The sequence below is a fragment of the Mus musculus genome, chromosome 7, assembly GCF_000001635.26.
Source record: "Mus musculus strain C57BL/6J chromosome 7, GRCm38.p6 C57BL/6J".
NCBI lineage: Eukaryota > Metazoa > Chordata > Mammalia > Rodentia > Muridae > Mus > Mus musculus.
Window position 1 is genome coordinate 76,862,786 of NC_000073.6, and position 27,837 is coordinate 76,890,622.

A 27,837-nucleotide genomic window follows, 5' to 3' on the forward strand; every position below is an offset into this window, starting at 1 on the left:
GTGAAAGAAAACTAAGTCATAATAAGTTGATCAGGATCTAGCCAGTGTCTTATGCTCCAAGGAGCAGAACCCCAAACAAAGCTAAAGCCTGGAACTTGAATTCTCCAGCTGCATTTTCAGGTGGTCAACTTTATATGGGAGCTGCAATAGTCTGTGCTATATGGTTAGAACACACAAGTATGTATGACTTGTTTGATAAAATTAAAAGAAAAACATATCCTAAAGTGGAAGGCAGAGTATATTACTATTAGAATGTTAATATCTTCACATGAAATATTTTGCCTTTGGACAACAGGTTTTGGCAAATAATAAAACAATTAAGATTGTATTCTGAGCCATGAACCTGAATATTCTATGACTCAAATGTATAATATAGAAGAATAAAAGGAAGGAGATGAAGAGAAAAGTACTGGAGAATCAGTCACAGAGTTCAATACACAGGGATATTTGTTAACTTCAGAAAATTGACTTCAAGAAATACCCAAATCAAGTTTCTTATAAAGTGACTAAGGTACTTTTGTATACTATGCACATCACTTCATAAATTCTTGAAATCTTTCTTTTGTGTGGATGTGTTCCCTACATGTCCATATGTGCACTATATGTGCACACATTTTTCATACACCAGAAGCATGGGCATGCTTAATCTGGCATAGGCCTGTAGAGGATACTAGCTTTCCTGGAATTGGAATTATGTATAACTGTGAGCTACCATGTAAGTACTGGGAACTGAATCTGGGTTCTCTGAAAGATCAATAAGGGCTCTAAATCACTGACCCATATCTCTAATACATCTTCATATACATTTAATAATATCCTGATAACATAATCCTAAATATAAATAAATTATATGCAAATAGTTGGTATACTATATTGTTTAGGAATGATGACAAAAAATTCTATAGAGATGTAATTTCCTTGTTTTGATATTGTCAACAGCAATCTGTGACTTGTTGAGTGCAAGGATGTGGAACCTGTGAGCCTACCTGTTTGTGGGCATGATCTGGTATCTAGTGCAATGCAGGACCTATTCTTTAGCCCTGGCTTTACATGCAATGTATGTGTCACTCAAGAAGAATGAAGACTGAAGTATGGACACTATGCCCCTCCTTAGAATTGGGAACAAAATACCCATGGAAGGAGTTACAGAGACAAAGTTTGGAGCTGAGACGAAAGGATGGACCATCTAGAGACTGCCATATCCAGGGATCCACCCCATAATCAGCTTCCAAACGCTGACACCATTGCATACACTAGCAAGATTTTATCGAAAGGACCCAGATGTAGCTGCCTCTTGTGAGACTATGCCGGGGCCTAGCAAACACAGAAGTCGATGCTCACAGTCAGCTGGATAGATCACAGGGCCCCCAATGGAGGAGCTAGAGAAAGTATCTGAGGAGCTAAAGAGATCTGCAACCCTATAGGTGGAACAACATTATGAACTAACCAGTACCCCGGAGCTCTTGACTCTAGCTGCATATGTATCAAAAGATGGCCTAGTCGGCCATCACTGGAAAGAGAGGCCCATTGGACATGCAAACTGTATATGCCCCAGTACAGGGGAACACCAGGGCCAAAAAAATGGGAATGGGTGAGTAGGGAAGTGGGGGGGGGGAGGGTATGGGGGACTTTTGGGATAGCATTGGAAATGTAATTGAGGAAAATATGTAATAAAAATATTTAAAAAAAAAAAGAGTACTAATGCACATTTAGCTTAGGACCTTAAAACATCCCACAGGGTTCTCTAGCTTTCTTGTTTAGAATCGATATGCATTTGTGAAGCAGAACAGATGGCCAGTACTAATCCCATATAATAATATTACCTTTGTTTTCACTGTCTTTGGCAGTAGAACTATGTTCATTGAGCTGTTAGTACCCTTCTAGATAAGGCTTTACAAATGACTGAGTCTTGTCTAGCCAGCAAGCCGTGAAGAAAGCAAAGATTAGATACAGTGTTTCTTTGGCTAAACATGTTGGTAGCTATCCAAATCAGATGATGCCTTTACAGAACTCCAGAGAGTGAGAGAGTTTCACATTGTAATCTCAACTCAGTAAGGTCTTGTTCAGTTCTATCATGATGTCTTAAGAATTTCTAATTTTCAAAGTAGTACTGCAGAAAATGCAGAGGACAACTACCAAAACCTTACACTCAATAGCCTGCCAGGAGGGATTGTTGTATTCATTGGCATAGTCACTTCAGATGCATTCAGTGGGAAAGTTCTGGGGCTGGTCCTCAGATTTATGGAAATATGTTTTTCCCTGAGAAAGTGATTAAGGAGGAGGTACAGGTGTACAGACAACACAGGCCAATCTTCCCTCCAATTCTATTTGAATTATGGATTTCTAGTAACAATCTGCTTCCCGGTGGTTTAATAACATGTAGAGCACAACTGAGTGTACACTCAGAAGATAGAAACGGAACCAGTCAATTGTCAGTGTGCTCTACTGAACTACCCTTATGCACATGGGTTTCCCACTGGCATCAGAGAGAAGATACACGAGCATATATTATGTTTAAGTGTCTGCAGAGCAACGTTCTGAAGTAGGTTATTAACAGTTTCCTGCCACTTTACCTTTCTTGTACTTTCTTCCTTGTCTTCTTCCCCAAATTTGTTAATCAGCTCTATTTTTCATAATGGTGGGAATATCCAACCTTTAGGAAGCTTCTTCATTGTCAAGTCAGTATGTACTAATAAACACATGTGCCAATCAGACTATTTATAAAGCACTTGTGTTCTAACAGACACCCAATAGAACTTGCAATTGCAGAGAGAAGGGAAACAATTGACAATGTGTAGAAGTTAAGCAGGTGTATACTTTGTTTAATAGATAGTTAGAGGTGGAGTTTAAGTAGTGATTACAAAGAAATTCTGATTGTGTTTTAGGAAAGTTTTAACAGAGAAATGACTTCCCACAGATAGTAAATATGGCTAGAAGAAAAACTAATGGACATTTCAAATATTAAGCAAGATAGTTTAGTTCTTTCTCCTGTCCATCAGCCTCTTCATCTACAATATAGAGATAAGTATGCATCCTCATTTGGATTTGCTATAAATAAGTGGAGTATGCAGTAGAACACTGTTAGACAGTGAATGATGACGCCGGGCTCTTTCCCTCACCTTCCAAGTAATGGATCAAATCATGAACTTCTTTGGTGTATAAATTTGGACGTTTTCCCTACAGGCTATTGGATAATGGTAATTGTGATTTATAGGTGGGCTTTGTATTCTATATTAAATACTCATAAAATAGTTCTACCATTTTACAACTGGTGAGAAACCATGCACAGTATTACATTTTACTCCAATTACTTGAAATTTATATGAATGCACACAGATCTGGCATTTCAAGAAAGAGTGTACTAGCAATTTTATATTGTTTAAAGTGAAGAGGTATCATCCTGAGTCTCAGGGAAAGGTCTCACATTGTCTTGACAATGTCATCTTCATATACTGTTGTACAGATAAAAAATAACTTTTGGTTAAGGTTACATACCACTCCTGACCTTCATTGAAGGGGACATAAAGTGGTCTTCTATTTAGTCAGCCTTTCATAGTGAGATTCTGAGTAAAAGAAAGGGGAACAAAATACTCAAGGGAGGAACTACAGAGACAAAGAGTGGAGCAGAGACTGAAGGAAAGGCCATCCAGATACTGCTCTGCCTAGGGATCCATCCCATATACAGACACCAAGCCCAGATACTATGGCACATACCAAGAAGTGCTTTCTTATAGCTGTTTCCTGAGAGGCTCTGCCAGAGCCTGACAAATACAGAGGTAAATTCTCACATCCAACCATTGGACTGAGCACAAGGTCCCCAATGGAGGAGCTAGAGAAAGGACCGAAGGAGCTGAAGGAGCTTGCAGCCCCATAGGAGGAACAATAATAGGAACCAACTAGTACCTCCAGAGCTCCCTGAGACTAAACCACCAACCAAAGAGTTGGCTCCAGTTGCATAGGTAACAGAGGATGGAGGGCCGTGTCTGACACTAATGGGAGGAGAGGCCCTTGGTCCTGGGAAAACCTGATGCCCCAGTGTAAGAAATGTGAAGGCGGAGTGGAATCCAGGAGTGGATGGGGATGGTGGTGAGGGAGCACCCTCATAGAAACAGGGAGAGGGAGGATGGGATAGGGGGTTTCAGGAAGGGACACTTGGAAAGGGGATAACATTTGGATAATAAATAAATAAAATATCCAAAAAAAAAAAAAAAGAAAAAATAAGAAGCAACAAAGTATCTGCTAATGTAGAAGGAATACTGGCATGTAGGCAGTTGGTTTCTATAACCTGGCTACTTTCCTTCCTGGAAAAATCTCTTTTTTTTGCAATAGGTATTATACTATAGTTCTCATGCACAAGAATCTAGCACTCCCCTCATTTCTATTATTTTGACTCCATTTCAGAAAGTAGAAATAGGAAATGGGGCCATGGAATTAAGTAGACCTTTCAAGAATAAAATGTAACAATGTATATTTACATTTTTCCCAATAGTGCTAATGAATCAAATTTATTAACTATTCATTATTTGAAATTTAATAATACATTTATTAATACATTTTCCTCATTGGCTCTTTTTCCTCCTCAAGTAGTATTAAAAGAGCCTCCCTTCTTTCCTCAGAGTCCCACTTGAAAGATGCAGTGAGGCATGGTGAGTTAGGACTATCCTGTAATGATAGGAATAGCCCACAACTGCACACAAAATCTGAATCTCAAAGAAACTCAGATCCAATTTTATATGACAGATTTTGGGCTTCTGGTCTCCCTTCTTATATGAAATTATATTTCCTTTTCCCTTGATTTTACCTGATTTCAAGTGTATTGATTCTTTAGATCTTAACATGATTTGTTTCAAAACCACCAAATTTCTTTGTTTTAACTATTAATGCCTTCAAGACTCTCTTTATTTCTGAATTAGATTCCTTTCAGTAATATCCTAACTACCCACCATACTCTAGTAATCCTCACATAGCCATAGGATTTTAGAATTTAGAAAAGAGAAGTCAACCTGGGATAAAGTCAACTTGCATAAGCACCAAAGACCACATGACTCCAACCTCCAGGCCAGTTGGTTTTCCTATCCTGGGGAGCAATGATTTCCTCTTGCCTCTTGTCATAAGCTTTCCTTACTTTATGAAGGTTTCTGATAACTATTTTGAAAGAACCTTCTCTTATGGCATTAGCAGGAAATCAGACTGTCAGTTTATTTATATCAAGCCTCAGGGCAAAATCACCGTGCATGTTGAAAGCTACTGAAATGCAGAAAATATTTTCTTTCTTTCTTTCTCTCTCTCTCTCTCTCTCTCTCTCTCTCTCTCTCTCTCTCTCTCTCTCTCTCTCTCTCTCTCTCTCTTTCTCTCTCTCTCTCTCTCTCTGACACACAGACTCTCTCTCTAATTTAATCCCCATCTCACCACCTCATTCATACCTGCAAATGATTCCTAAAAGGTCTAAAGATTTTCAAATTCTTGTTCTTTCCCCAAAATTTCAGAGGTTGAAAAATGTCTCCTATCTCCACATCTACTAAATAGTTATGTTGTAATAGCAATGCATTATTGGCAACAAAAAAGTTAATATTATCTTATGACCTTGCTCCTGGCCATGTATTATTTCCTTTCCTGATTCTGAAATAAAACATGAAGACCAAGACAACTCACAAAGTATATGTTTGGACTTAACTTACATGGGTTACCATGATGGTGGATCAATGGCTCAGCAGCCAGAAGAGCTGAGAACTCACAACATGATTCACAAGTAGGAGGCAGAATTATACACTGTGCTTGACATTAGTCTTAGAACCTCAAAGCCCATTATCAGTAACATAACTTCTCCAACAATGTCAAACCCAATTTTATTCCAAACAGTTCCACCAACTGGGGGCCAAATACTCAACTCAAATACACGAGCTTACAGTGACTATCCTCATTCAAATCTCCACAGGTTGTGATGACAAAAGTTTGGGTGACAAGGCCTAGATTTTCAGAAGCTCCTGGTGTAGGTTCATCTTCTTGCCCCAATTCAGACTTTTCCTTCTTGATTTCAGTATCAATTGCCCCTTCCCCAGAAACCCCACAGCTATCTGCTGCTCTGTGTTGAACTTTGAGAGCCTTTCATTGGCAGTTCTTTTGCCAACAACAGAATCTTTCCTGAACACTCTGCCTTATGTAAAACATGATATCTGAATGAGGCTGGAGGCAGGCAGAAAGAAGACAGGGCTGATTGTAAAGGGCTTCATTAAAAAATAAAACATTCCTCCCTGTTTGAAGTGAACAAAGTCTGCTAACAAGGATTCTGCTTGCTGGGGTTTCCAGCTGTTCCCTCCTGAGTGCTTGGGTATCAAAGCTATGTGGGCAGACAGTAGGACTGTTTGCTTGGCTGCCAGAGCAATTACAGCCTGGCAGTGCTCAGGTCTGTTACTGCTTTCATTACTATTATTACTTGTCTGCTCATGGATTCTGAAACCTGTCTACATAGACACAAACCCCAGGGAATCACCAAGCCACAGGCACAGTGTTTGACGTCGCTGCTCCGTGACTCTTGGTTTGATATGAATTTAATGTGTTTCCTTTATCTGGTAAGCCAAACCAAAGAAATGTAGACTTACATTCACAGGAGAGAATGTTTCCTGCAGAAAATTTCAGTTCTTCAGGCACGCATAGGATAAAGGAAAAACAGAACCTTCATTTTCATTTGAAAAGATCTACCACTGGCATTTTTGGACTAGGGTTCCCAACTTGCATCTGGTTCCAGAGGCATATTTGATGCAAAACCGTGCACAGTATATATTCCACTTGTGCTTTGCTTAGAGTGAAAAATGAATTAAATAAATTAATTGAATAAATTTATGAAGACAAACACACTAATAAATTTCTCCTTCAATAATCAGAATGCTTTGCCTTCTTAGAATGTGCCTTTTACCCATATTTTTGCAAATATTTATGTAAATGTGCTAGTCTCAGTTTCACTGTCTGAAAACAGCAACAACTTAGAAAGTTTAAAAAACAATCATCTTTAATGTTAACTCTATTAATATTCAAATGTGGTCAATAAATTTTTCTTATTGATATTTCAGCTCAAATACTTAAATTAATCATTACTTCTTAATTTACTTATTGACTTAAATCTTTTTGAAAAGATTACACAGCCATTTTATTGCTTTTAAGCTGTCAGTGATAATTTTTCTCTACATTTGGTCAAGCCTTACTGTCTGAACTGAATACAAAGTGGTCCTATTGCTTTTGTCCAGATATCATTATTTGGATCTTAACAGAGAATCTGGCCATATAACAATCTACAGACCTCAATGCTTGTGAAATCTTCTTATTTGTTTCCTATTTCTCCCATTCCATCGCTCTTTAATGTATTTGCTCCAGAAAAAAAAAAGCCAAAAAACAAAACAAAACTACAACAACAACAAAACAAAATGGAAGGAAAACCATATATGTATTAATGAGGGAGGGTAAAGGTGACAAGCCATGCTCACAGTTTGAGTGCCTATAGGCACGGGGCAGGCGGTGTAATTACAAGGAACTGGGGAAGAGTAAATAAGGATACCCAAGCTGCTGTGCTTCTATACAAGCTTAGTTGTACTACTTTTACAACTCTTTGAAAAGATAAGCATGTGTCTAACCAGAAGATGTCTATAGGCACGTGCACACTGTTGTCTGTGACTTAAGCTTGAGTCACAGAGGTTTGGTTTCCTGAAAAATGCAAATGTCTCTCCATTTTAATGTAGCTCTACCTGTATGATTATTGGGAACTGACAGATTCTTTTTTATCCTTTTTGGTGATCTTTTAACTGACCATCTAGGACTAAAATCACACCATGAACCAAGTCCTACACTAGCTGTATGAAGTGAAGGCCATCTTTGGGGGGTGTCATCCCTGCAAAATGGAAACATGTCTTCTGTCAGCTTGAGTCCTAGGACACAGTGAACTACACTGATGTGCATTAGATGTGTGAGATGACCATACACGTTCATAACTATCTGCCAGTCATGATAATTTGGCCCAGTTAAGCTGCCAATCAGTCATCACAAAACTGTCTAATTCTTCATGTAACCAGAGATAATGAGTAAAAGAAGCCTGCATGGACATTTACATGGTATTGAGAATAATCAAGTGTTCACAGCCTTTTTTTTTTTAATTTTATTACTGAAACCCAAATAAATCCTCTTGGGAGAGCAAACAAACAATACTCAAGAACCCTCTGACCTATGCTTCTGGGAGAGGATGCTAAAGTTTTATCAGGATATAGAGTTTTACAAGAATTCCCTCCTTCTTTGCTTACCATACTTGGCTTGCTATGTTAGCTGTTCAGTTTTTCAACAAACACATCTGAGTAGTCATATGGATCTTTGTTTTGGGATAATCTTTCTGTACTTCAAATTTTTCATTTTCTTTATTCCAATAAGCTTATATTTTCTATACTGAATATATACCTTAGGAGTGTTATTCTGTCTTGCCCTACTCAATAATTTAATTAGATATAATGATAAGACCTCTAATTTCATTTGAATATCAGAGATACTTTATTGCTTTGTTTTATCTATACCATATTGACTAAAAAATAATTTGGAGAAAAGGAAATAATACACTTAGAAGAAAACACCCAAACCAAGCAGAAGCAGTAACAGTCACTGATACACCAAAGTGCATAGATACACATTTGTTATCTGTGAAAACCTGCTGTGAGTCTTAGATGGGTATTTCATGTACCAGAAATCCCAGGGACCATGGGCTCAGGAAATGCTACTGGTGATGAAGTGCTTGAGTTGAAAGCATGAGGACCTGAACATGGGTCTCAGAATCCACATTAAAAATGAAACAAACAAGGGAGCCTCATCAGTGGGGAGGGAGCAGGAATAAAGAGAGCCCCAGAGATTCATCGATTTGCCTAAGAATTTCATTATTTCGTTGTTTTTAATAGCTGTGTAGTACTCCACTGTGTAAATATACTACATTTTCTGCATCCATTCCTCTGTTGAGGGACATCTGGGTTCTTTCCAGCTTCTGGCTATTATAAATAAGGGTGCTATGAGCATAATGGAGCATGTGTCCTTATTACATGTTGGAGCATCTTCAGAGTATATGCCCAGGAGTGGTATTGCTGGGTACTCAGGTAATACTATGTACAATTTTCTAAGGAACTGCCAAACTGATTTTGAGAATGGTTGTACCAGCTTGCAATCCCACCAGCAATGGAGGAGTGTTCCTCTTTCTCCATATCCTCCCCTGCATCTGCTGTCCCCTTAGTGTTTGATCTTCGTCATTCTGACTGGTGTGGGGTGGAATCTCAGGGTTGTTTTGATTTGCATTTACCTGATGACTAAGGATGTTGCAGGATATCATCCTGAGTGAGGTAACCCAATCACAAAAGAACACACATGATATGCACTCACTGATAAGTTGATATTAGCTCAGAAGTTCGGGACACCCAAGATACAATTTACAAAACACGTGAAACTCAAGGAGAAGGAAGACCAAAGTGTGGATACTTCAATCCTTCTTAGAAAGGGAACAAAATACCCATGGAAGGAGACAAAGTGTGGAGCAGAGACTGAAGGAATGGCCATCCAGCAACTCCCCCCACCTGGCGATCCATCCCATATATAGTCACCAAACCCAGACACTATTGTGGATGCCAACAAGTGATTGTTGACAGGAAGCTAATATAGCTGTCTCCTGAGAGGCTCTGACAGTGCCTGACAAATACAGAAGTGGATACTCACAGCAATCCATTGGACTGAGCACAGGTCCCCAATGAAGGAGCTAGAGAAAGTACCCAAGGAGCTAAAGGAGTTTGCAACCCCATAGGAGGAACAAAAATATGAACTAGCTATCACCCCCAGAGCTCCCAGGGACTCAACCACCAACCAAAGAATACACATGGTGGGACTCATGATTCCAGCTGCATATGTAGCAGAGAATAGCCTAGTCGGTCATCAACGGGAAGAGAGGCCCTTGGTTGTATGATGGCTCTAAGCCCCAGTGTAGGGGAATGCCAGGGCCAGAAAGTGGGAGTCGGTGGGTTGGTGAGCAGGGGAAGGGGGCAGAGGATAGAGGGATTTTGGAGGGGGAACCAGGAAAGAAGATAACATTTGAAATGTAAATAAAGAAAATATCTAATGAGAGAGAGAGAGAGAGCCTCAGAGCTTATTGGTTAGCTAGAAAACATGGCTTAATTGGTAAGATCTAGGATCAGTGAAAATACGTTGTCTCAAAAAAATCAAATGCAGAGTGGTAGAGAATGGCACCCAGTATTGACTTCTGATCTATGCATGTGCATGTGCACATACACAAATACATGTACTTGCATATACATACGAAGTCCTTGAATTAATTCATACCAAGACAGAGCATATATTCTATACCTTAGGGCAGGACATATGTTCTTTTTATCTCACTGACACAGAAGCAGTTTAGTAGTGGGAAATATGTCCCCATTTAAAAACTGAAGGTATTGAACGCAAAGGCATTATGAATGTGAATATAGTTGTTTGGATAGGGGAGTGTGAATGTTATGATTCTGAACACCTAAGAACTGAGTACCAACAAATGCTATACTATGCAACTAGGGCCTTCCTGGGGACTAGGTACTCATGTGTAGTATTCTTCAAACTATCTGTTGACCCATTTCTTCTGAGGTATTGACCCATGTTATGCATTGTTCTACAAGAAGCCAGTAGACAGTATAAATTAATGCATCCATGATGCTCCCTTAATTTTTAAAGTAAGCTGAACTTAAACCATGTGCTTAGTTACCAGCTTAACTTCCCATTTGGCTCAGGCTTCTTATCTCATCAAAGACACAAATTCATGAACATTTCATAGGCAAGCATTAATATGCAGATCATACTCTGAGCCTTATTGGAGTTGATTTTAATGGTGTCCTTACCCATAAAACCTACCAGCCAGCCAGTGTGACTGGCAAAGGCATCTATAGTGGATCCCTTTCTTCATAGACAGCATACACATGGGCAAGTGATAGTTGCAGCTTCATGTTCATGTTATTCTGTGCATACATGAGAGGTAAACATTCAGAGGGAGAACATGCTCCATTGCCATGGCCAGTAAGGCTGTAGTTGATCACTGTCCTTTTTTAGACAAGTTTCTCTAAATGATGGCTATAACATATGGGATGTATGGGGAATGCAACATCTCTGCCTTCTCTTTCAAGTCTTCTGGGGCAGAAAGAAAATACCAACTGAGATCCAACAGACTCCATACAGACCCAGAGCTAGAGACAACTCTTGTCTTCATGTAAAATAGAACTGGCCAGGTTGTAGAAGATGAATGCCTGGGTTGTGTGTGGCAATAATGAAGTAGGAAAGCTTGCTGCCTCTATGCCAAGCTGGGATATGCATGTTCTTGTATCAAACTGGGAAACATGTTGGTAGAAGTATTCAAAAAGAACAAGAGCTTTGGGAATGTATAACCTTAATAAAAGAAGACTTCCAAATCTTTCAAAAGCTTTTTGAGAAACAATTATATGAATATTGACTTATTTATATAAGTCTTGTGCTGCCTTAGAACAAGGATTTGTGTCATCCTTGTGTTGGTCCTTATCTATATAACTTTGCATACAGAAATACCAGTTTATATATCTGCGGATCAGAGAAATAAGCTTGCTTAAATTCTAGGCTATTTAAAGACACAATATTTGCTTCACAATTTACCACAGGCTTGTGGTTCTTAAAGACATGAAAGGCACGCACAGACAGCTTTGCTGTCTGTTATGTGGTCATTCATGGAATAGGGACAATATCACCAATAAAAGACCCAGTAAGTCCAACATAGAAATAAGGACATATTTGAAATCCAGATCACACTTTGTGCCCTGCTGGTCCAGTGAATCTATGGTTGGCTTTATTATTTTTTTTTCTTTTAGTTACTAGGGAAACATTTGTCAGTAATGGAAGAGGAAACTTGGTCTGAAAGGATGGGGACTGGGCGGGGGGCACTTTGTATAGAAGAACCCATGAGATAGAGTCTGGCAGAGACACCAACACGTTTTCTGATTGATTTGGTCCCCAGCATGAAAGCATTAAAGTCCATTTGATGGAGTCGATATGCGAGGAGGCCATGGAGCCTGTCCACCGGCCTCTCTCTTTCTTCCTTGCTACCTATTAGAGATTTCAGCTCTGCATAGATAGATTGGCTCAGTTCTAACTTCTCTGCTGGGTGCATGTCAAGGTGGCGGATGCACAAACTGAGTTCTAGTTCACCGCCTTCTCTGAAGTGTTTTAAAAACCATAATAGGTCTGGAGAGGTGGCTCAGCAGTTAGGAGCACTACTACACTTGCAGACAATCCAAATTAAGTGTCCGATATTCATATAGGTCAGTTCACAACTACATATAACTTCACCACTGGAAAGATCCAACATCTCTAGCCCCTGTGGGCTTCTGAGCTCACAGGTACATATACATACCCAGAAACATAGATCTATGTGATTAAAATAATAAAAATAATTTGTACAAAATTCTCAAAGGTCACCCTCACTCTCATCCTATACGTGCATTTCATAAAGGTTCTGAGAGTGTTTCTAGGAAGAATTCCAAGGAAATAGATACCTCTTGTCTATTGTTAGATCTAAATTGCGAGATTCTTACATCACAAGGAAAATAGTAAAAGCCTAGAATGGAATTCTAAAGGTTATAGGGAAGACCACACAAAGAAAATGGAGGCTTACAAAACTGGATATGTCAGACAAACACCCACTAAAATGACCCAGAGATTCTATCTCATACTAGTCAGAATGACAGTTGTTCAGAAAATAACAGATGTTGGTGAGGATGAAGGCAAAATGGAACTTCTATCCACTACTGGTGAGAATGTAATTTAGTCAAGCTACCCTGGAAAGAAGTATGGAGATTTTTTTCTTTTCAAAAACTGGAAATAGCCACATCACATGCGCCAGGTGCATTTGTAGGTATTCTATTAAAAGAATCCAAGTCAATATGTCACAGATAGACCTGGCAGACTTTGTGGAGTGTGTGTGTGTGTGTATGTGTGTATGCCTGTATGTGTGTGCTTGCATGTCTGTGTGTAATTGGAACTTTTTTATACCTAAAAAGCAAAATGATGTAGTTATTTTGTTTGTTTGTTTGTTTTTGTTTTTGTTTGTTTGCTTTGTTTTTTCGAGACAGAGTTTCTCTGTATAGCTCTGGCTGTCCTCTAACTCACTTTGTAGACCAGGCTGGCCTCGAACTCAGAAATCTGCCTGCCTCTGCCTCCCGAGTGCTGGGATTAAAGGCGTGTGCCACCACGCCCAGCTGTTATGTAGTTTTTAAGAAAATGGATGCACCAGGGGTTTATCAATATAGAGAATATCATCAAAACAAAAATGTGTTTCCTTTCATTTGTTTATCTTGGATTTTATGTAAAGTCATGAATGTATAAATGACATAAGTCTTAGTGAAACTGTCCTGAAGAGTGAAGGGCACTAATGAGAATGATTAAGAGTAGTGGAAAGGATGTATAGGAGAAACTATGGCTAAGACACATTAAACACCTGCGTGGAAATTTCTTTGTAAGACTCTGTGCTATGTAAAATGAATATACTTCAATAAAACCTTACATAATACTTAGCACATTTGATCCCTCTATTTTTTGTACCTGTTAAATGTTTAAATTAAAACAATTGAATCTCCACATTTGCAAAATAATTTTAGATTTAATTTCATCCATAAATTTGAAATTTCCTGTTATATAAAATACCAGTTCAGATATGCTACTGTTCTTTGAACTATGTGTATTGTTGAAAAACTTTGAATGGCATTGAATGTGGCTTATTAGAAAACAATAGAGAAAATTCTTGGAGAAAAATATTTGAGATAAAACAACTTACTGTGTGCAGCTATTCAGTGCTGGACTGGATATCTCAGCATAGAGGTCACTTTAAGATTTTGGGAAACCCTGTCTTCTGGATATGACATGTCCACTGTACACATGATCTCATAATATCTGTGTATATGTAATTCATTTGAACAAGATCTGTTCAAGGTCAAGCTAGTTAAAACTCCAACATCTGTGAGAGAAGTACCTGAGGCTCCATCCTAGTGAGGAGCTGACAGTAGCTGGTGGTTCCTGGGGTAGGAAGTCTACTCTTTGGAGACATAGTCTATGGTAGGCTGATCATGCTCCAATGATTTGTTGGGAATAGCTAGGGAGAAATGAATGGAAGAGTTAGTGGTTAGTGAAACTCTTTCATATGCATAGGAAATATATAAATATATGTATAAATTTAATATATGTAATATATACTATATACATTATTATATACATAGTATATATGTATGAAAATTTAAAATAATGTTTTAATGAGATAAAAATCGAGAAGTAAACCTAAGATGAACATTAGAAAAAATTTTAAATGCACACTGGCATATTATTAGCTATGTGACCATGAATGTATTCATTTCATGGAATGTACTCTAAACAGGTGATACCACAGGCATAGCCATGATGTAGTGTTGTGACTGAGGAAGTCAATTTTTTCCTTCAAATTACTTTATGGAGTTAGAATTCTGAAGACTTGGAGGATATGTACCTAGCTGGTCCTTTGTGGACACAGAAATGCGTATTTCCATTGGTGATGGGATCACATTATTCCTGGTTTTCAGATCTTTACCAGATATGTGTTGTGATAAAATGTTAGTCTTTAGTTTTTAAGGCCTTCAAATTTCAATCTCAACTTTATTATCACAGTGGGATGATTTTCATACTAGGGCTAAGATTTCTCCTCAAATGTCATAAACAATTAATTTTTCATGCTTTTGTGTCAGCACACAGCTTACCCAGGCCATGATGATCCTTTGCACTGTACAAGCCACTTCTTGCTATGTGTGCTCATCCCTTGCTCTTCCTGCTATGTTTTGCATCAATCACATCACATTTAATGACAAGCATCCTTCCTGGATATCATGATTTTGGCTCAAAACCATTGCAGTAAGGCCATTATTGCAAAAACCAAGTCCCAAAAACTTTTCAGTTTCAAATGAGTGTATTTACCTTAATTACAATGTTCTATCGCTAAACATTCTCATCATTTTATGACCTGTAGGTTAGATGATACCAGTAGCCTTGTTAATATACAGCTGTTGGCACCCTTTAATTTGTATGCAAACAAACAAGCACGTTGTTAGGAGAGTGCAAAAGAGAACAATATGACAAAATGAAACATGTTTATTTTAAAGCATATAACAAGCTTTTCCTATCTGTGAATGAAAACTCATTCTTTTTTAGACTGTTTCTCAAAGGAACTGTGGGGGGAGGATTTTGCCATGTGTTCTTTTGAAGTAGAATTATTTTATCAGCCCTGAAAACCATCTATTGGCACTTTGATTTCCTGTGCTTTTGTAGACCAAGATGAGGAGAATTGATGTTATGTGGTTCTGGCGTGCTTTCTCAGAGTTCACTGTATTTGTTCATTAGTTTAAATATTCCTTGTTAGCTCTTGGTAAAGTGCAAGAATGTATCACATAACTCTTGGATGGTTATTACTAAGTCCATTTTCAGATATTTCTTAGCTAGATTGCTATTGTGACTAGACTTTTTATTACACTTAATAATTTATTTTGCTGTTTCGGGAAAGAAAATTGATTTTCATGTATTTAATTTGTAACCTTGTCTCCTTACTCAGTTCTTTATGTGTATCTAATGCATTCTGTGTTCTTGTTGATTCTTTTGGCTTATATTAGTATATGATCAGTCTTCAAGCAATGATAATGGTATTCCTTCCTTTGTAATATATAAAGCTCATATTTCTTATTGGATTTTCTGGAACTTTCCAAGCAATATTATTTAATGGTGATGAGAAAAGGCTATAAATTAGACCATAGCTTTAATAAAGAGAATGTTAGAGTTGTCGGTTTTATATAGCACTTACAATTATTGTTGATAACAGTGAAGGCTTTTGTTACTTCATAACAATGCATAGGTTAAGTTCCATACCCACACATGCATTCCCATACAACTCTCCACCATCACCCCAGAGACAGAGACACACAGAGAGAATATTGTCTCAGAGGCTCCATGAACTTTAAGCGACTTCATTTTCATTGTACCTATAAGGATATTGAGGCACTAAAATGTCAGATGGCTTCCCTCAAATCACACAGATAGACATGGTAGTACTGTGGCGAAAGCTTTTCAGGTCCAAGTCATGCTGTCATGCACAGTGCCTTCCTGAGAGTCACATATTTCAGCTTCCATCAGGAATGCATGCACATGTCCTGAGTTTCTTCTTCCTTCTCTGCCTTTTAATCTTTTGTTGTATCAAAATATCATTTAGTGGCATTCCCCATGATACCACTACCCTACTCCTAAAAACAAACAAACAAACAAACAAACAAACAAACAAAGTACTAGGTCACATTGCATAACTTTTGAATATTCTAAGTATAAAATTTCATTAATTTCAGAATGTATATAAAAATGTATATATGCCTGTCTCTATGTCCTATCTAGTATCTACTCACCTATCATCTATCTATCTATCTATCTATCTATCTATCTATCTATCTATCTATCTATCTATCTATAATCTACTATCTATCCATCTATTCATCACATATATGATATATATATCTTTCTTTCTATCATCTATCTATCTATCTATCTATCTATCTATCTATCTATCTATCTATCTATCTAATCTACCTGATATCTATAATTTATTTGTGTGCATGTACATATGTATGTGTATATGCATATTTGTGTCTATGTACATGCATGCACATGTATAGTGGATATCATTATATATAATGATAAGAGGACACAAATATGAGTAGGGAAAGAAGTATAGACATAGGAATTATGACAGAGGTAAAGGTATATATGATTAAGAATGAAATTCTCAAGAGAAAAACAGAACAAAACAAAAAATAGGACATCATTATTTTTTCATCTGTCATAAATACTTATAATTTTATCCATTTTCCCTTGAAATATTGGATAGAATCATGAAGTTCTTTCCTCTGTGATGGACCTTTAACCTTTCATAATTCTGTTAACCCTTTCTATATCTGCTTTTATCTTGTAATTCCATTTCCCATCTCCATTCTTCATTCTTTCCTAATTTCTTGATATACCCTATACCCTTTCCATGCTTTTTGCTTACCCTACATGCAATATACTCTTTCTTCTTTCTAAGAATATAGACATAACATTCCTTAGCTGCTTTTACAATATTGATAGTCAATCTATTTTAGTAGAAAACATTTGTTTTGTGTCTGGAAATTATTTTTTTAAATTTAACCACATTATTTCTCATTAACACACAATTTTTCCTATGTATATATTTCTAGGGGTGCTCAGTGGTAGACATCTTTTATAAAACGAGACTTTTCTAGAACTCTTCAAAGGCCAACAATTTCTGTATTAAGATTTGTGGCAAAAGTTGAAGACCATTCATAGTTTGAGGATCGACTGGAGAATAGATATCATTATATGAAGTGAGAATCACACACTAACCACAGTCATCAATGAAAAGTAAAATTTTAATTTGTGAAGGAATATAATAAGGATATTCAATGGGCTTGGTGTAGAGAACCCAAGCTTTCATTTGTAGTCACACAACAGTACTCTCTTTCAAGGTTTGAATTCAAAATTCACAGTACAGTACATAAAGTACTTTACTTAAAAATGTGATCTATATCACATTAAGTGTGGATGCTACAGTCCTACTCAGTAGGGAGAAGAGAATAATCTCTGGGAAGTAGAGGGAGAAAGGGACCTGGGAGGGAGAGAGGAGGCAGAGGGAAAAGGGGGAGCCAGTTCATATATAGGAGGAGATGGGGGAGAAGTACAGAGGGTCAGGAATTTAAAAGTATGTGTATAACAGTGGGAGAGGGAAAACTAGGGGTAGCTACTAGAAAATCCTAGATGCCAGGGACCCAAGAGGTTCCCAGGACCCAACACGTCCTACATTAGCCTAAATACCCAACAAAGGGGAGATAGAACCTTTAGAGATCATATCCAGTAAATAGACACGGCCCCCAGTTGAGGAATGGGACCACCCACCCACCTCCACCCACCCACCTCATAAAATATTAACCCAGAATTCCTCCTGTCAAAAGGAAATGCAGGGACAGAAAGTAGAACAGAAACTAAAGGAAAGGCAATCCAGAGACTGCCCCACCAAGGGATCCATCCCATCTGCTGACACCAAACCCAGACACTATTGCTGATGCCAAGAAGTGCTTACTGAGAGGAGCCTGTTATAGCTGTCCCCTGAGAGGCTCTGCCAGAGCCAAACCAATACAGATACGAATGTACACAGTCAAACATTGGGCTCCAATGGGAAAGTTAGGGCAAGGACTGTAGGAGCTGAAGGGGTTTGCAACCTCATGAGAACAGCAATATCAACCAACTAGACCCTCAAAGCTAGGATTAACAGATTTTTCAAGAGTCTGAAGAAAATATACCTTCCATTTATTGATGGACTTTAGTATTTTTAATAATCTTTCTTTGAAGTAAAGTTCTCTTGGAATTTTGGGAGGCAAATATTTTCAAGATATCATTGTAAAGATCCTTCTTCTAAATATTTGCATTTTATTGAAAGATTATAGCAATAAAGCCCGATTGTATTGTAGTCCAGGAACCCGGCTAACCACCTCTTATCACTGTTAACTCTTCAGGATAAGTTGTATCATTGTATAATTTGTCTCTAGCTTTATTTTATCATTAAATCATGAGCATTTTCCATATTGCTAAATGGTTGTTATAATTATCAATTTAATGGCTCCATTACACCTTATCAGATTTCTTCCATTAAAGTTCCCTTAGTCATTCCTTCTTTATTAGACATTTAGGTTTTATTTCCCTCAAATTTTGATTATTATATATAACATTGGTGTAATTTACATTTTTATGCATATAGCTTCACTTTTATTTTCAATCAGTTCATTAGAAATAGTTCCCTGAAGTGACATTATCATGTCAAATGTTATTGAGTAATTTCCCTAAAGGTATGAATCAATTTACATTCCAACAGACATTTTGGAATCTAGGAGCTTTGGGTATAAAGGGAGGTCAGAAATATTACAAGCTTAAATATATTTCCACTAACTTACTGGGTTTAAATGGTAGGTCTAGTTAAAATAGTGAAATTGGCATTTTTCTCATATGTGTTTATCTTAGTAATTATTTTACTGTTTTATTTTAACCTTTATGTTACTTGCATTTACATGGGTTTTTTAAAACTACTTTTTTGGACATACTTATAACAGATATTGTTTGGGGGCTGGAATTATCAATGGAAAACATTTAATGGTTGCTGCAATGAGTTATACTTACTGCTATCATGAACAGCTACTTGCATATTTTAGCAATATTATACCAAAATATCAAAGTAGAGCACATGGTTGTCTTACACAACTTGATGTTCTTCTCTCTTATTCTCTTCTTCTATGAGGTTGAACAAAGTGAAAGGTTCTATTAAAGGCTGTTTAAAAAAAAAAAACATAGGATGGCTTTAGGATGCTGTTCTGGTGAGTGAAATGTAAGCAAATTCATTCTGGCGACGTCTCCCCCTAATTTTTTCCTCATTTGGATGCTGGATGGGGCTATAGCAGTCATTTTCTAATGTAAGAGAACCAGAAGAGAGATGATTGATTTCTTGTTTTAAATATTGAAATAATGCCAAAAGTCTTCTTACACTCACTACATTTATGAGCTATAGAAAGCAAAATCTTATGTACTGAAGGCAACATAGCTTGACCTTTCTCTATTGGGCAGCTAATCAACTGTTAGGAAGGAAAGTTGGTTTCTGTTTTATTGTCTTTCACTTTTAAACTGTTCAACTATAGCTTTATTGATACAGTCATTACTATGAGACCACCCTTGGTTAGGTGATGTTTTACACATCATACCCATGAGTGAGACAACGGGAGAACTAAATTTGAAGGCACTCATGAATTTCCCACCCGGAGAAGTCAAAGTCCACGCGATGAGTTCAGTGTGTGCCTAGCGAACACTCGAAGGCCTCTTCATGTTCAGTCGGGAAGAGGCATTGTTTGTGCAGGGACAGTGTAATATTGATGGATGTGTATTCTGTGCCTGAGAACTAATGTTAAGTAAGAGAGAGATGTTGCTCTGTCCTTCCTCTTGAAATTTATTTCCACACCAGGATATGAATGTGAGAAAGAGATCATTCATATAAACAAATATTGTTAATACTGTGTGAGAGTGAAAATGAAAATAAAATAAGAAAGAAAAAAATCAATAAGAGAGAACAGAATGAAGCTGCAGACTTGCCCAAGTCTCCCAGTCAATAAAATGATATGAGTTCTTTGAGGAGTTTTCTGAACTAGTGTTTTTATGACGCCAAGTGCTGCCTGGAATAAGTGGGTCTACACCTGAAATAGAAGCTATTTTCATGTTATAAATACTATCACTTCATATAGAAGCACACTGGTGTGAAGGAGTGACCCCCCAGCCCATCAATACTGAGCATGGTAGTAGATGGTTTCCTACAGTGCTTGTTCAGTTATATGCCTAGCCAGAGGCTGGGATTTCCATGTGTAAGGGGTGCATAGAGGGCCAGAAGGCTGGGAGTTTTGCTTTTTCCTTCTAGAAGACCTTCCTACGTCACAGATAAGAGGAAGGTCACTGGTTGGATGTGACCTTTACTTCCTTTCCTCTGATCCAGAGAAGTTCTCCAAAGAAGAAAAGAATCTACATATGGTCAGGCAAAAAAAAACCAAACAAACAAAACAAACAAACAAAAAAAAACAAACAAACAGACATTAGAACTTCTGTGCATGGAAAGGGGCTCTGAGTATTTTTTCTTCTTTCTTTAAAAAGTGGTCTTTTTCCCCACCGTGGACTGGAGGAGGAAATAAAAGCAATTTGTTCAACATCTGTCTGCTCCTTGTATAGCGGCTGTTTACAGAGGACCTTGCTTCCTTCAGCTCTGATGTAATGTCTCCTTTCTTTAGGAAACAGGTGTCAAAACAAGCAGAAAATCCAATTTTCAAGCAGCTCAAATCAGCCTGAGACTTTCCACACACTGGGGTGCTTTTACCTTGGAAGCCTCCCATGAGGCTTGGTGCGTCCCAATATCAAGTTGTGTTTTTTGCTTTCTGTTTCCTTTGGCATGTTTAAAAGCAGGACTAAAGAATCAGCTTTAGTCCTAGCTTGGTCTTCTAGAATAACAGCACTCTTATTTGGATGGAAACTCGTACTTTTTAATTTTAATTGACACAATAATTGTACCTATTTTGGGGAACTGTGCTGGATGCATATAATGTCTAATGATTAAGCAGTTTGTACACGGGTCTAATGATTAAGCAGAGTAATTATCATATCTATCACATCAAACATGTATCATTTTTCTTATGCTGGTGAGATTCAAAAATTTTCCTTTAGTTGTCTTGAAATATATAATAAATTATTTATTATTTTATAATCATTTGTTGTGATTATAATGTACTATATTATAAGACACTGAATGAAACCACTTTTTGTGTAATTATTTTATCCTAGTAAAATATATGATCAAAATATAATTTTAATAAAAAACTCAATTATTGATTTTTTTGCTATTTTCTTTTTCATTAGATATTTTCTTTATATACATTTCAAATGGTATCCCAAAAGTTCCCTATACCCTCCTCCTGCCCTGCTTCCCTACTCACCCACTCCCACTTCTTGGCCCTGGTGTTCTCCTGTACTGGGGCATATAAAGTTTGCAATACCAAGGGGCTTCTCTTCCCAGTGATGGCCGACTAGGCCAACTTCTGCTACATATGCAGCTTAGAGTCATGAGCTCTGGGGGTACTGGTTAGTTCATATTGTTGTTCCACCTATAGGGTTGCAGACCCCTTCAACTCCTTGGGTGCTTTCTCTAGCTTCTCCATTGGGGGCCCTGTGTTCCATCTTATAGATGACTGTGAGCATCCACTTCTGTATTTGCCAGGCACTGGCATAGCCTCATATGAGACAGCTATACCAGGGTCCCTTCAGCAAAATTTTATTTAGATTTTATATGTAGGTCCGAGGGCTGTTCTGAACTCGATCTAATTAAACCTTATTTTTAGGCAAAGAGGAAGAGAATCTGGGCTAACCTTTCTTTATATTGCAGGGACTGTGGAGCATTTCTTCATCAAGTGTAAACGTGATGGAATGTAAGATGGTTTAGGTGTCTAGAGGAGAGACAATCCCATTTTACAGATGAGAAATTCAAGAGTAGTAAGGTTTCAGCACCCTACATACCCTATCAGAAAATACTGGAACTGTGATTTAAGTCCAATTTTGAAAAGCACACACTTTACCTTGTTGTGTCACTATTTGTATTTGCATATTGGATTTCATGGGCAATGGGGAAGGCCAAGTCCATTGCTGGTCTCAGTTACTTACTAGCAGTGAGACCTTGAATAAGTTCCTTTGCTTTATATGTCTGAATCTTCTCTGTGGATTAGAGAAAATAATTACCTCATAGGACTTTGGTAGGGAAATAGCTTACCATGATGTGTGGCAGTCTATTAGATGCTCTGGACACTTACTGGCATTGAATAGGTAGGTGCCCGAAAAGGTCTTGTCAATTGCTATAAACTGCTTTTCTCTCTACCTCCTTCTCTTACTCTATCTCAAGTTTCACTGTGTAGTCCAGGCTAGTATGCAACTTATAATTCTCCTGCCTCATCCTCTCGAGTGATAGATTACAAGCATTTCCTATTACACCTGGTCAGTGTGCTTACCTCTACTTCATGAACTATAAACAAGAGTACTAGGCTTAGCTTTGCTTTTGTGTATTACCTTTAGACAGAGATAGTTTGAAGGAAGTGTATAGTTTATTTTGCAGTTTCAGTATTTATATGTGAAGGCCCCCCTCTTTTTTGCCATAATTCAAATTAATGACAAATTGTATATCTCCTAACCAGATGATGATTGTGAAGATGATGGTGGTGATGGTTGTGATGATGATGGTGGTGATGATGATGGTGGTGATGATGATGATGACAACGATGACAATGATATATTTGTTTCCACAATAAACCCCTTTTCAAAATACAGGTGGAAGATTTATGGATTTCTTTGCAAAGGGATGTGGCAGTGTGACTGGTCCTGTGCCACTCATGCCCTTTATCTTCCCCTTGAGCTTGCTATCCTGTCAGGAAATGCAGAAATGCAGAATGTTCATGCAGCACAAATTGGGAAAGCCAACTTTGGAAAGTGACTGACAAGGACTATTAATCCTCAATATCTGTGATAGATAGACATCTAGAGTCTCTCCTCCTAATCTGAAAATATCAGTATTTGATTCCTACTGAGTAGTCACTGTTGGTTGCTTTGTTTAACTGGCAGGGTCTACAGTTTGGTACTGGAGAACTAGAAGAAATGGGAGCCATGTACTGCTTGGGACTGCTCATCTTGGAACTCAAATCTGTAAACTGTAGCCATAAGCTCTTGGCTCGAGCTTCATCTCTGCTGAACGCGGATGTTCTGGAACACTACCTCCAGCGGTAAGATGCTTACCAGGGAATCAAGGATGCCTCCAGCATGTTTAGTACAAGTGTCCTGGTGAAGTGGATTGATAGGTCCTTGATAGACAGAGAAGAAGGATGAGCTACCAAATGAAGGTAGGTTCAACTGTCCTGTGAGGAAAGCCAGATTTTGAACTGCACCGATACAAAAAATGTGAGGAGGTTGCTCCTTGGACACACATGTAAATAAGCATTTTTACATATTTATGAATATATAATTAATACTTATTACTAATGATAAGGAAGCTGAATCTTAGTGCCATAGTCTTACACAAGTACAGACTCCTTTGTGGTACATTCTTATGCATATAAAAAATTTTAGAGCTATTGCTCAACATAAAAATAGAGGAGTGTCACACTGTTGATATCTTGATGCTTGGTGCAAGTGTCTGTTTTTCAAACAGTGTCATTCTGGGAAAGATGTTTTATTATTGGTCAAGAGAAATTACTTTACATGGCAGAGAATGTCTGGATATCTGAGACCTGGGCATCAGTAATGAGTCAAGGTGTAGGTAACTGTTATACAAATGAGCTTTTGATGCACTTTCCTGTAGACAAATGCTTTATTTCTTGAGCAGGATAAATTTGGGGACAAAATGTGGAGAAATGATACTATGTACAAGGCTAGAGGACCAGAAGTCATCGCAGTCCCAAAGAGGCTAAATCATAGACTACAGTTTGAGCAGTGGGACCTATATATGATTCATTGTCTACTGATAAATGAGGAAGCATGTAACCATACACTTTACCTCCAACAGCAAAGGCAAAAGTGTTAATATGTAGAAGACTTTTATTTCCAGCTAATTTTCATTAGTTTTCTGCATGTCACAGTTAAAATGCACTTCATGTAGCAGCTCACTAAATGGCCAGTCAAGCCTAAAAAGATCTAGCAGCGTACATGAAAACAACTTTGGAAAGCCTCCATTTCTCTGGGACTTAATTAGCTAAATACAATAATTAACTTGCTCAGCACAGAGTAATATAGAACCCAGACAACAGAGACTTAAGTTAATCCAGTGCCAGCCCCTGCCCAGGAGACATTGCCACCCTTTACCCTTTGGTTGGGCATCACTCCTTCCATCGGAACCTTCCTTCCATGCCTTTCAGCAACCACACGATTTGCATGTTTGACTTTATCTCAGTTTTCAGACTCCCCCTCTGATAGCAAGTGTATTCACCCGCCTCAACTTATATTTCCAATTGTCTTCTCATTTTTTTCCTTGGCTGAGCAATCTTGGGTGAGGAAACAGATGAGTCTCCCTTACCTTTCTCCCGCCTCCATCCTCAGCTGCTCATTGAGGGAAGATTGAGCAGAACTGGCATTGCTTGCTTTCCCTGAATTGATTGTGCCCGTCTGTTTGATCCAATGCAGTAAGGATTAGTTGCCTGTAAACGAGAACAAGAAGAAATCTATCAAAGAAATGCCTTTTCTAATTCAAGTCTAAAGAATTCAGTGTCAGGCTTCAAATACAGAAGGTACTATGTGGCCTCTCATACAAAGATAGCTCTCTCTCTCTCTCTCTCTCTCTCTCTCTCTCTCTCTCTCTCTCTCTCACACACACACACACACACACTCACACACACACAGACACACATAGACACACACACACACACTCACACACACACTCACACACACACACTCTCTCACACACACACACTCACACACACACTCTCTCACACACACACACTCACACACACACTCTCTCACACACACTCACACACACACTCACACACACACACACTCACACACACACACTACCATTGACTATCAATTTTTGACTTCCATCAGTGCAAGGATGCTAAGGCTAGACATTGCACTATGACCTCTTTGTCTGTTCAGACTGACTCAGAAACCTAAGGACAAGATACCTGAACAGAGGATGTGATGAACACGCTTGTTTGGATTATATCTGAATTAAATTGTATATGTATATTTGCTAGAGATTAACAATAAAGCAACTATCTCTTCCACTTTGATTTTTAACCACAGTATCCATTCTGTGAAGCTATAGGTCAAACCAACTTTGGTTCCTGCTCAAAGGGCCTGACTACTTGACAAGGGGAAAGCAGCCTGAACGTTTCTTGACACCCATATATCCCAGAGAACAAATCCATACTCACTGACCAAAGGGAAACTAATAAAATAAAATCTGCTGGTTTGAAACCAGAGATGGGTGTTTGAGTGATACTTGTTTCTGTCTGGTGAATAGGGTTAAATCAAGAAATACAGTGATAATCAGTTATGTTCAATAAAAACTATTTAAAGCAAAGAGTATGCACATGAAAACATGGAATTCATTTTATGTTGGCCACCTACTACTAAGCCTCAAGCACGCCCTGGATTGTTGTTGGCATATCCAGTGACTTTCCATTGGAGAAGGTTGCTGCTCTCTTCCAGTAGGTATTGACTGCAAATGGCTTCTTGTTTATGAGTGGGACTTGGTGTCTACTGCAATTTTTCAGTGTTGGGATTCTGTCTTTTTTTTTTTTTCCTCAACAAAACAAAGCCAGAAAGAAACGCACTAACCAACATGGAATCCTAGAAATTTACCCAGTACAAGGACTTTATACTTTATACAAATACCACGCATAATACTCACATGGAGTGGGGCTGGAGGTGAAGGTAGTTTAGGGACAGGAATCTTGGGGTGTGCTAGCTGGCCAGCCTAGCCTATGTGGTAAATTCCAGGCCAAGGAGAGATGCTATCTCAAAATAATATGAAATGCTTGTCAACAGCTCTCCATATGTTTTCTTTTTATTACTTTCTCATTTAAAATAATTTTATGTATGTATGTATGTATGTATGTATGTATGTATGTATGTATGTATGTATATGGTGTATATGCACATGCACATTGGCATGCAAATCCCTGTACATGTGTGCAGAGGCTCAGGATTACATTTGATGTGCATTACTCCCTTCACTCAGGGTCTCTGAATCTACTTGTCTGGCAGCCAGAAGGCTTCAGTGATCTTCCCATCTCTATCTCTCAGTATTCTGCTCACTGGGGATTTGAACTCAAGCACCAAATGTTGGCACTGAAAATGCTCTTAGGCACTAAACCATATCCCTAGCCTCTCTTAGTATGTAGTAAAGATTTAAAGTATGTTTTGAGTCTGTGGCAAACTTCTCACACTCTGCCTCTTCTTTGGGTATAATAGTGTTTCTATTACCTTTTACAAAGACTCTGTTGTCATATTCTAAAAATGAAAAGGAGGAAGGCTGCTCTTTTCCAAATGCCTTAAAGAAATGCAAGCGTACCGCATTTGAGCCTTCGGCTTCCTTAAAGACATAAACCCCTGGGGACGACATGCGGAGAGGAGAGTGTGTGGCTGTACATGGACACAGTGTTTTCTGACAATAGGTTTCATGCCTCATTTACCGGAAAAACAATTAGAGTGCTGACTGATCCACCTAACATCTTGCTGTCTTTCAGGAGTGGAGGAGAGGTGGAAACAGTGAAATAAAACGCGCATGTTCTTTGCTTCCTTTTTTCTTTTATGTCCTTTTCCTCCTGTTGCTCATTAAAAAAAAAAAAAAAAAAAAAAAAAAAAAATGTCTGCCGACTCCTTGAAGCGTCTTTGATCTTTCGGTCTCTCTTTCTATCTCCTCCCTCTCAATTTTCTCCCTGGAAAGAACCGTGTGCAAGGCACAGATGGAGGGTGAGCAGCTTCCTCTGGAGGTGCTGTTCATCCGCTGTGACAGGTCTTTTGCAAAGTCATTTAACAGTTGTGCCGAGTCAGCTGTTGTTCATCTCGATTTGTGTCCCTCCGCTGCCTCTTGAGCTCAGCTGAGCGAACCTATCTCCATGTGTCCCTCCATTAATAACAGAGTAATGTTCTGCGCCTCAGCAGCCCCTCGGTAACTCGGAGATTCTCCAAATCGCAGCTGGCCTCTTTAGTCTGACTCCTCAGCGCTTACACAAAGAAATTTTGCTTAGTTGTTTCTTTGACAGGATAATGCTAAAAACCAAAACTCTTACCAGATTGTAGAAAAAAAATACTACTATGATTTTTGTGTTTGTATCTTTGTGGGATGGGATGGAAGTACTTCTGTGTTGGCAGGTAGAGAACACATGACAATCCCGGATATCTTTTTTTTTTTTTCTTTCTGAAATGATATCATATTATTTTGAAATAGCATCTCTCTTTGGCCTGGAACTTACTACATAGGCTAGGCTCGCCAGCTAGCACGCCCCAAGATTCCGGTCCCCAAACTATCCCTATCCCCACCCCTACATCATGTGAGTCTCATAAGCATTACTGCCATGTCTGACTTTTTTATGTGGAATCTGCGAATTGAACTCAGGTTCTTTTGCTTGCAAGGCGAGCATTTTTCAACGGAGCCAT

At 38.3% G+C, this 27,837-nt stretch overlaps 1 protein-coding gene across 2 annotated transcripts in view; it reads left to right on the forward strand.

Annotated features, from left to right (window-relative positions):
• Agbl1 (ATP/GTP binding protein-like 1) overlaps positions 1-27,837 on the forward strand; it is an 895,108-nt gene that overhangs the window by 633,195 nt on the left and 234,076 nt on the right. Inside the window, exon 22 of one of the 2 annotated variants that reach the window (XM_017322251.1) lies at positions 23,308-23,578. In XM_017322251.1, the coding sequence (XP_017177740.1) occupies positions 23,308-23,469 (162 nt within the window). In that variant the 3' untranslated portion in view covers positions 23,470-23,578. Of the gene's footprint in view, positions 1-23,307; positions 23,579-27,837 lie in introns of those variants that run through there. The other variant, NM_001199224.1, reaches the window with a different exon arrangement.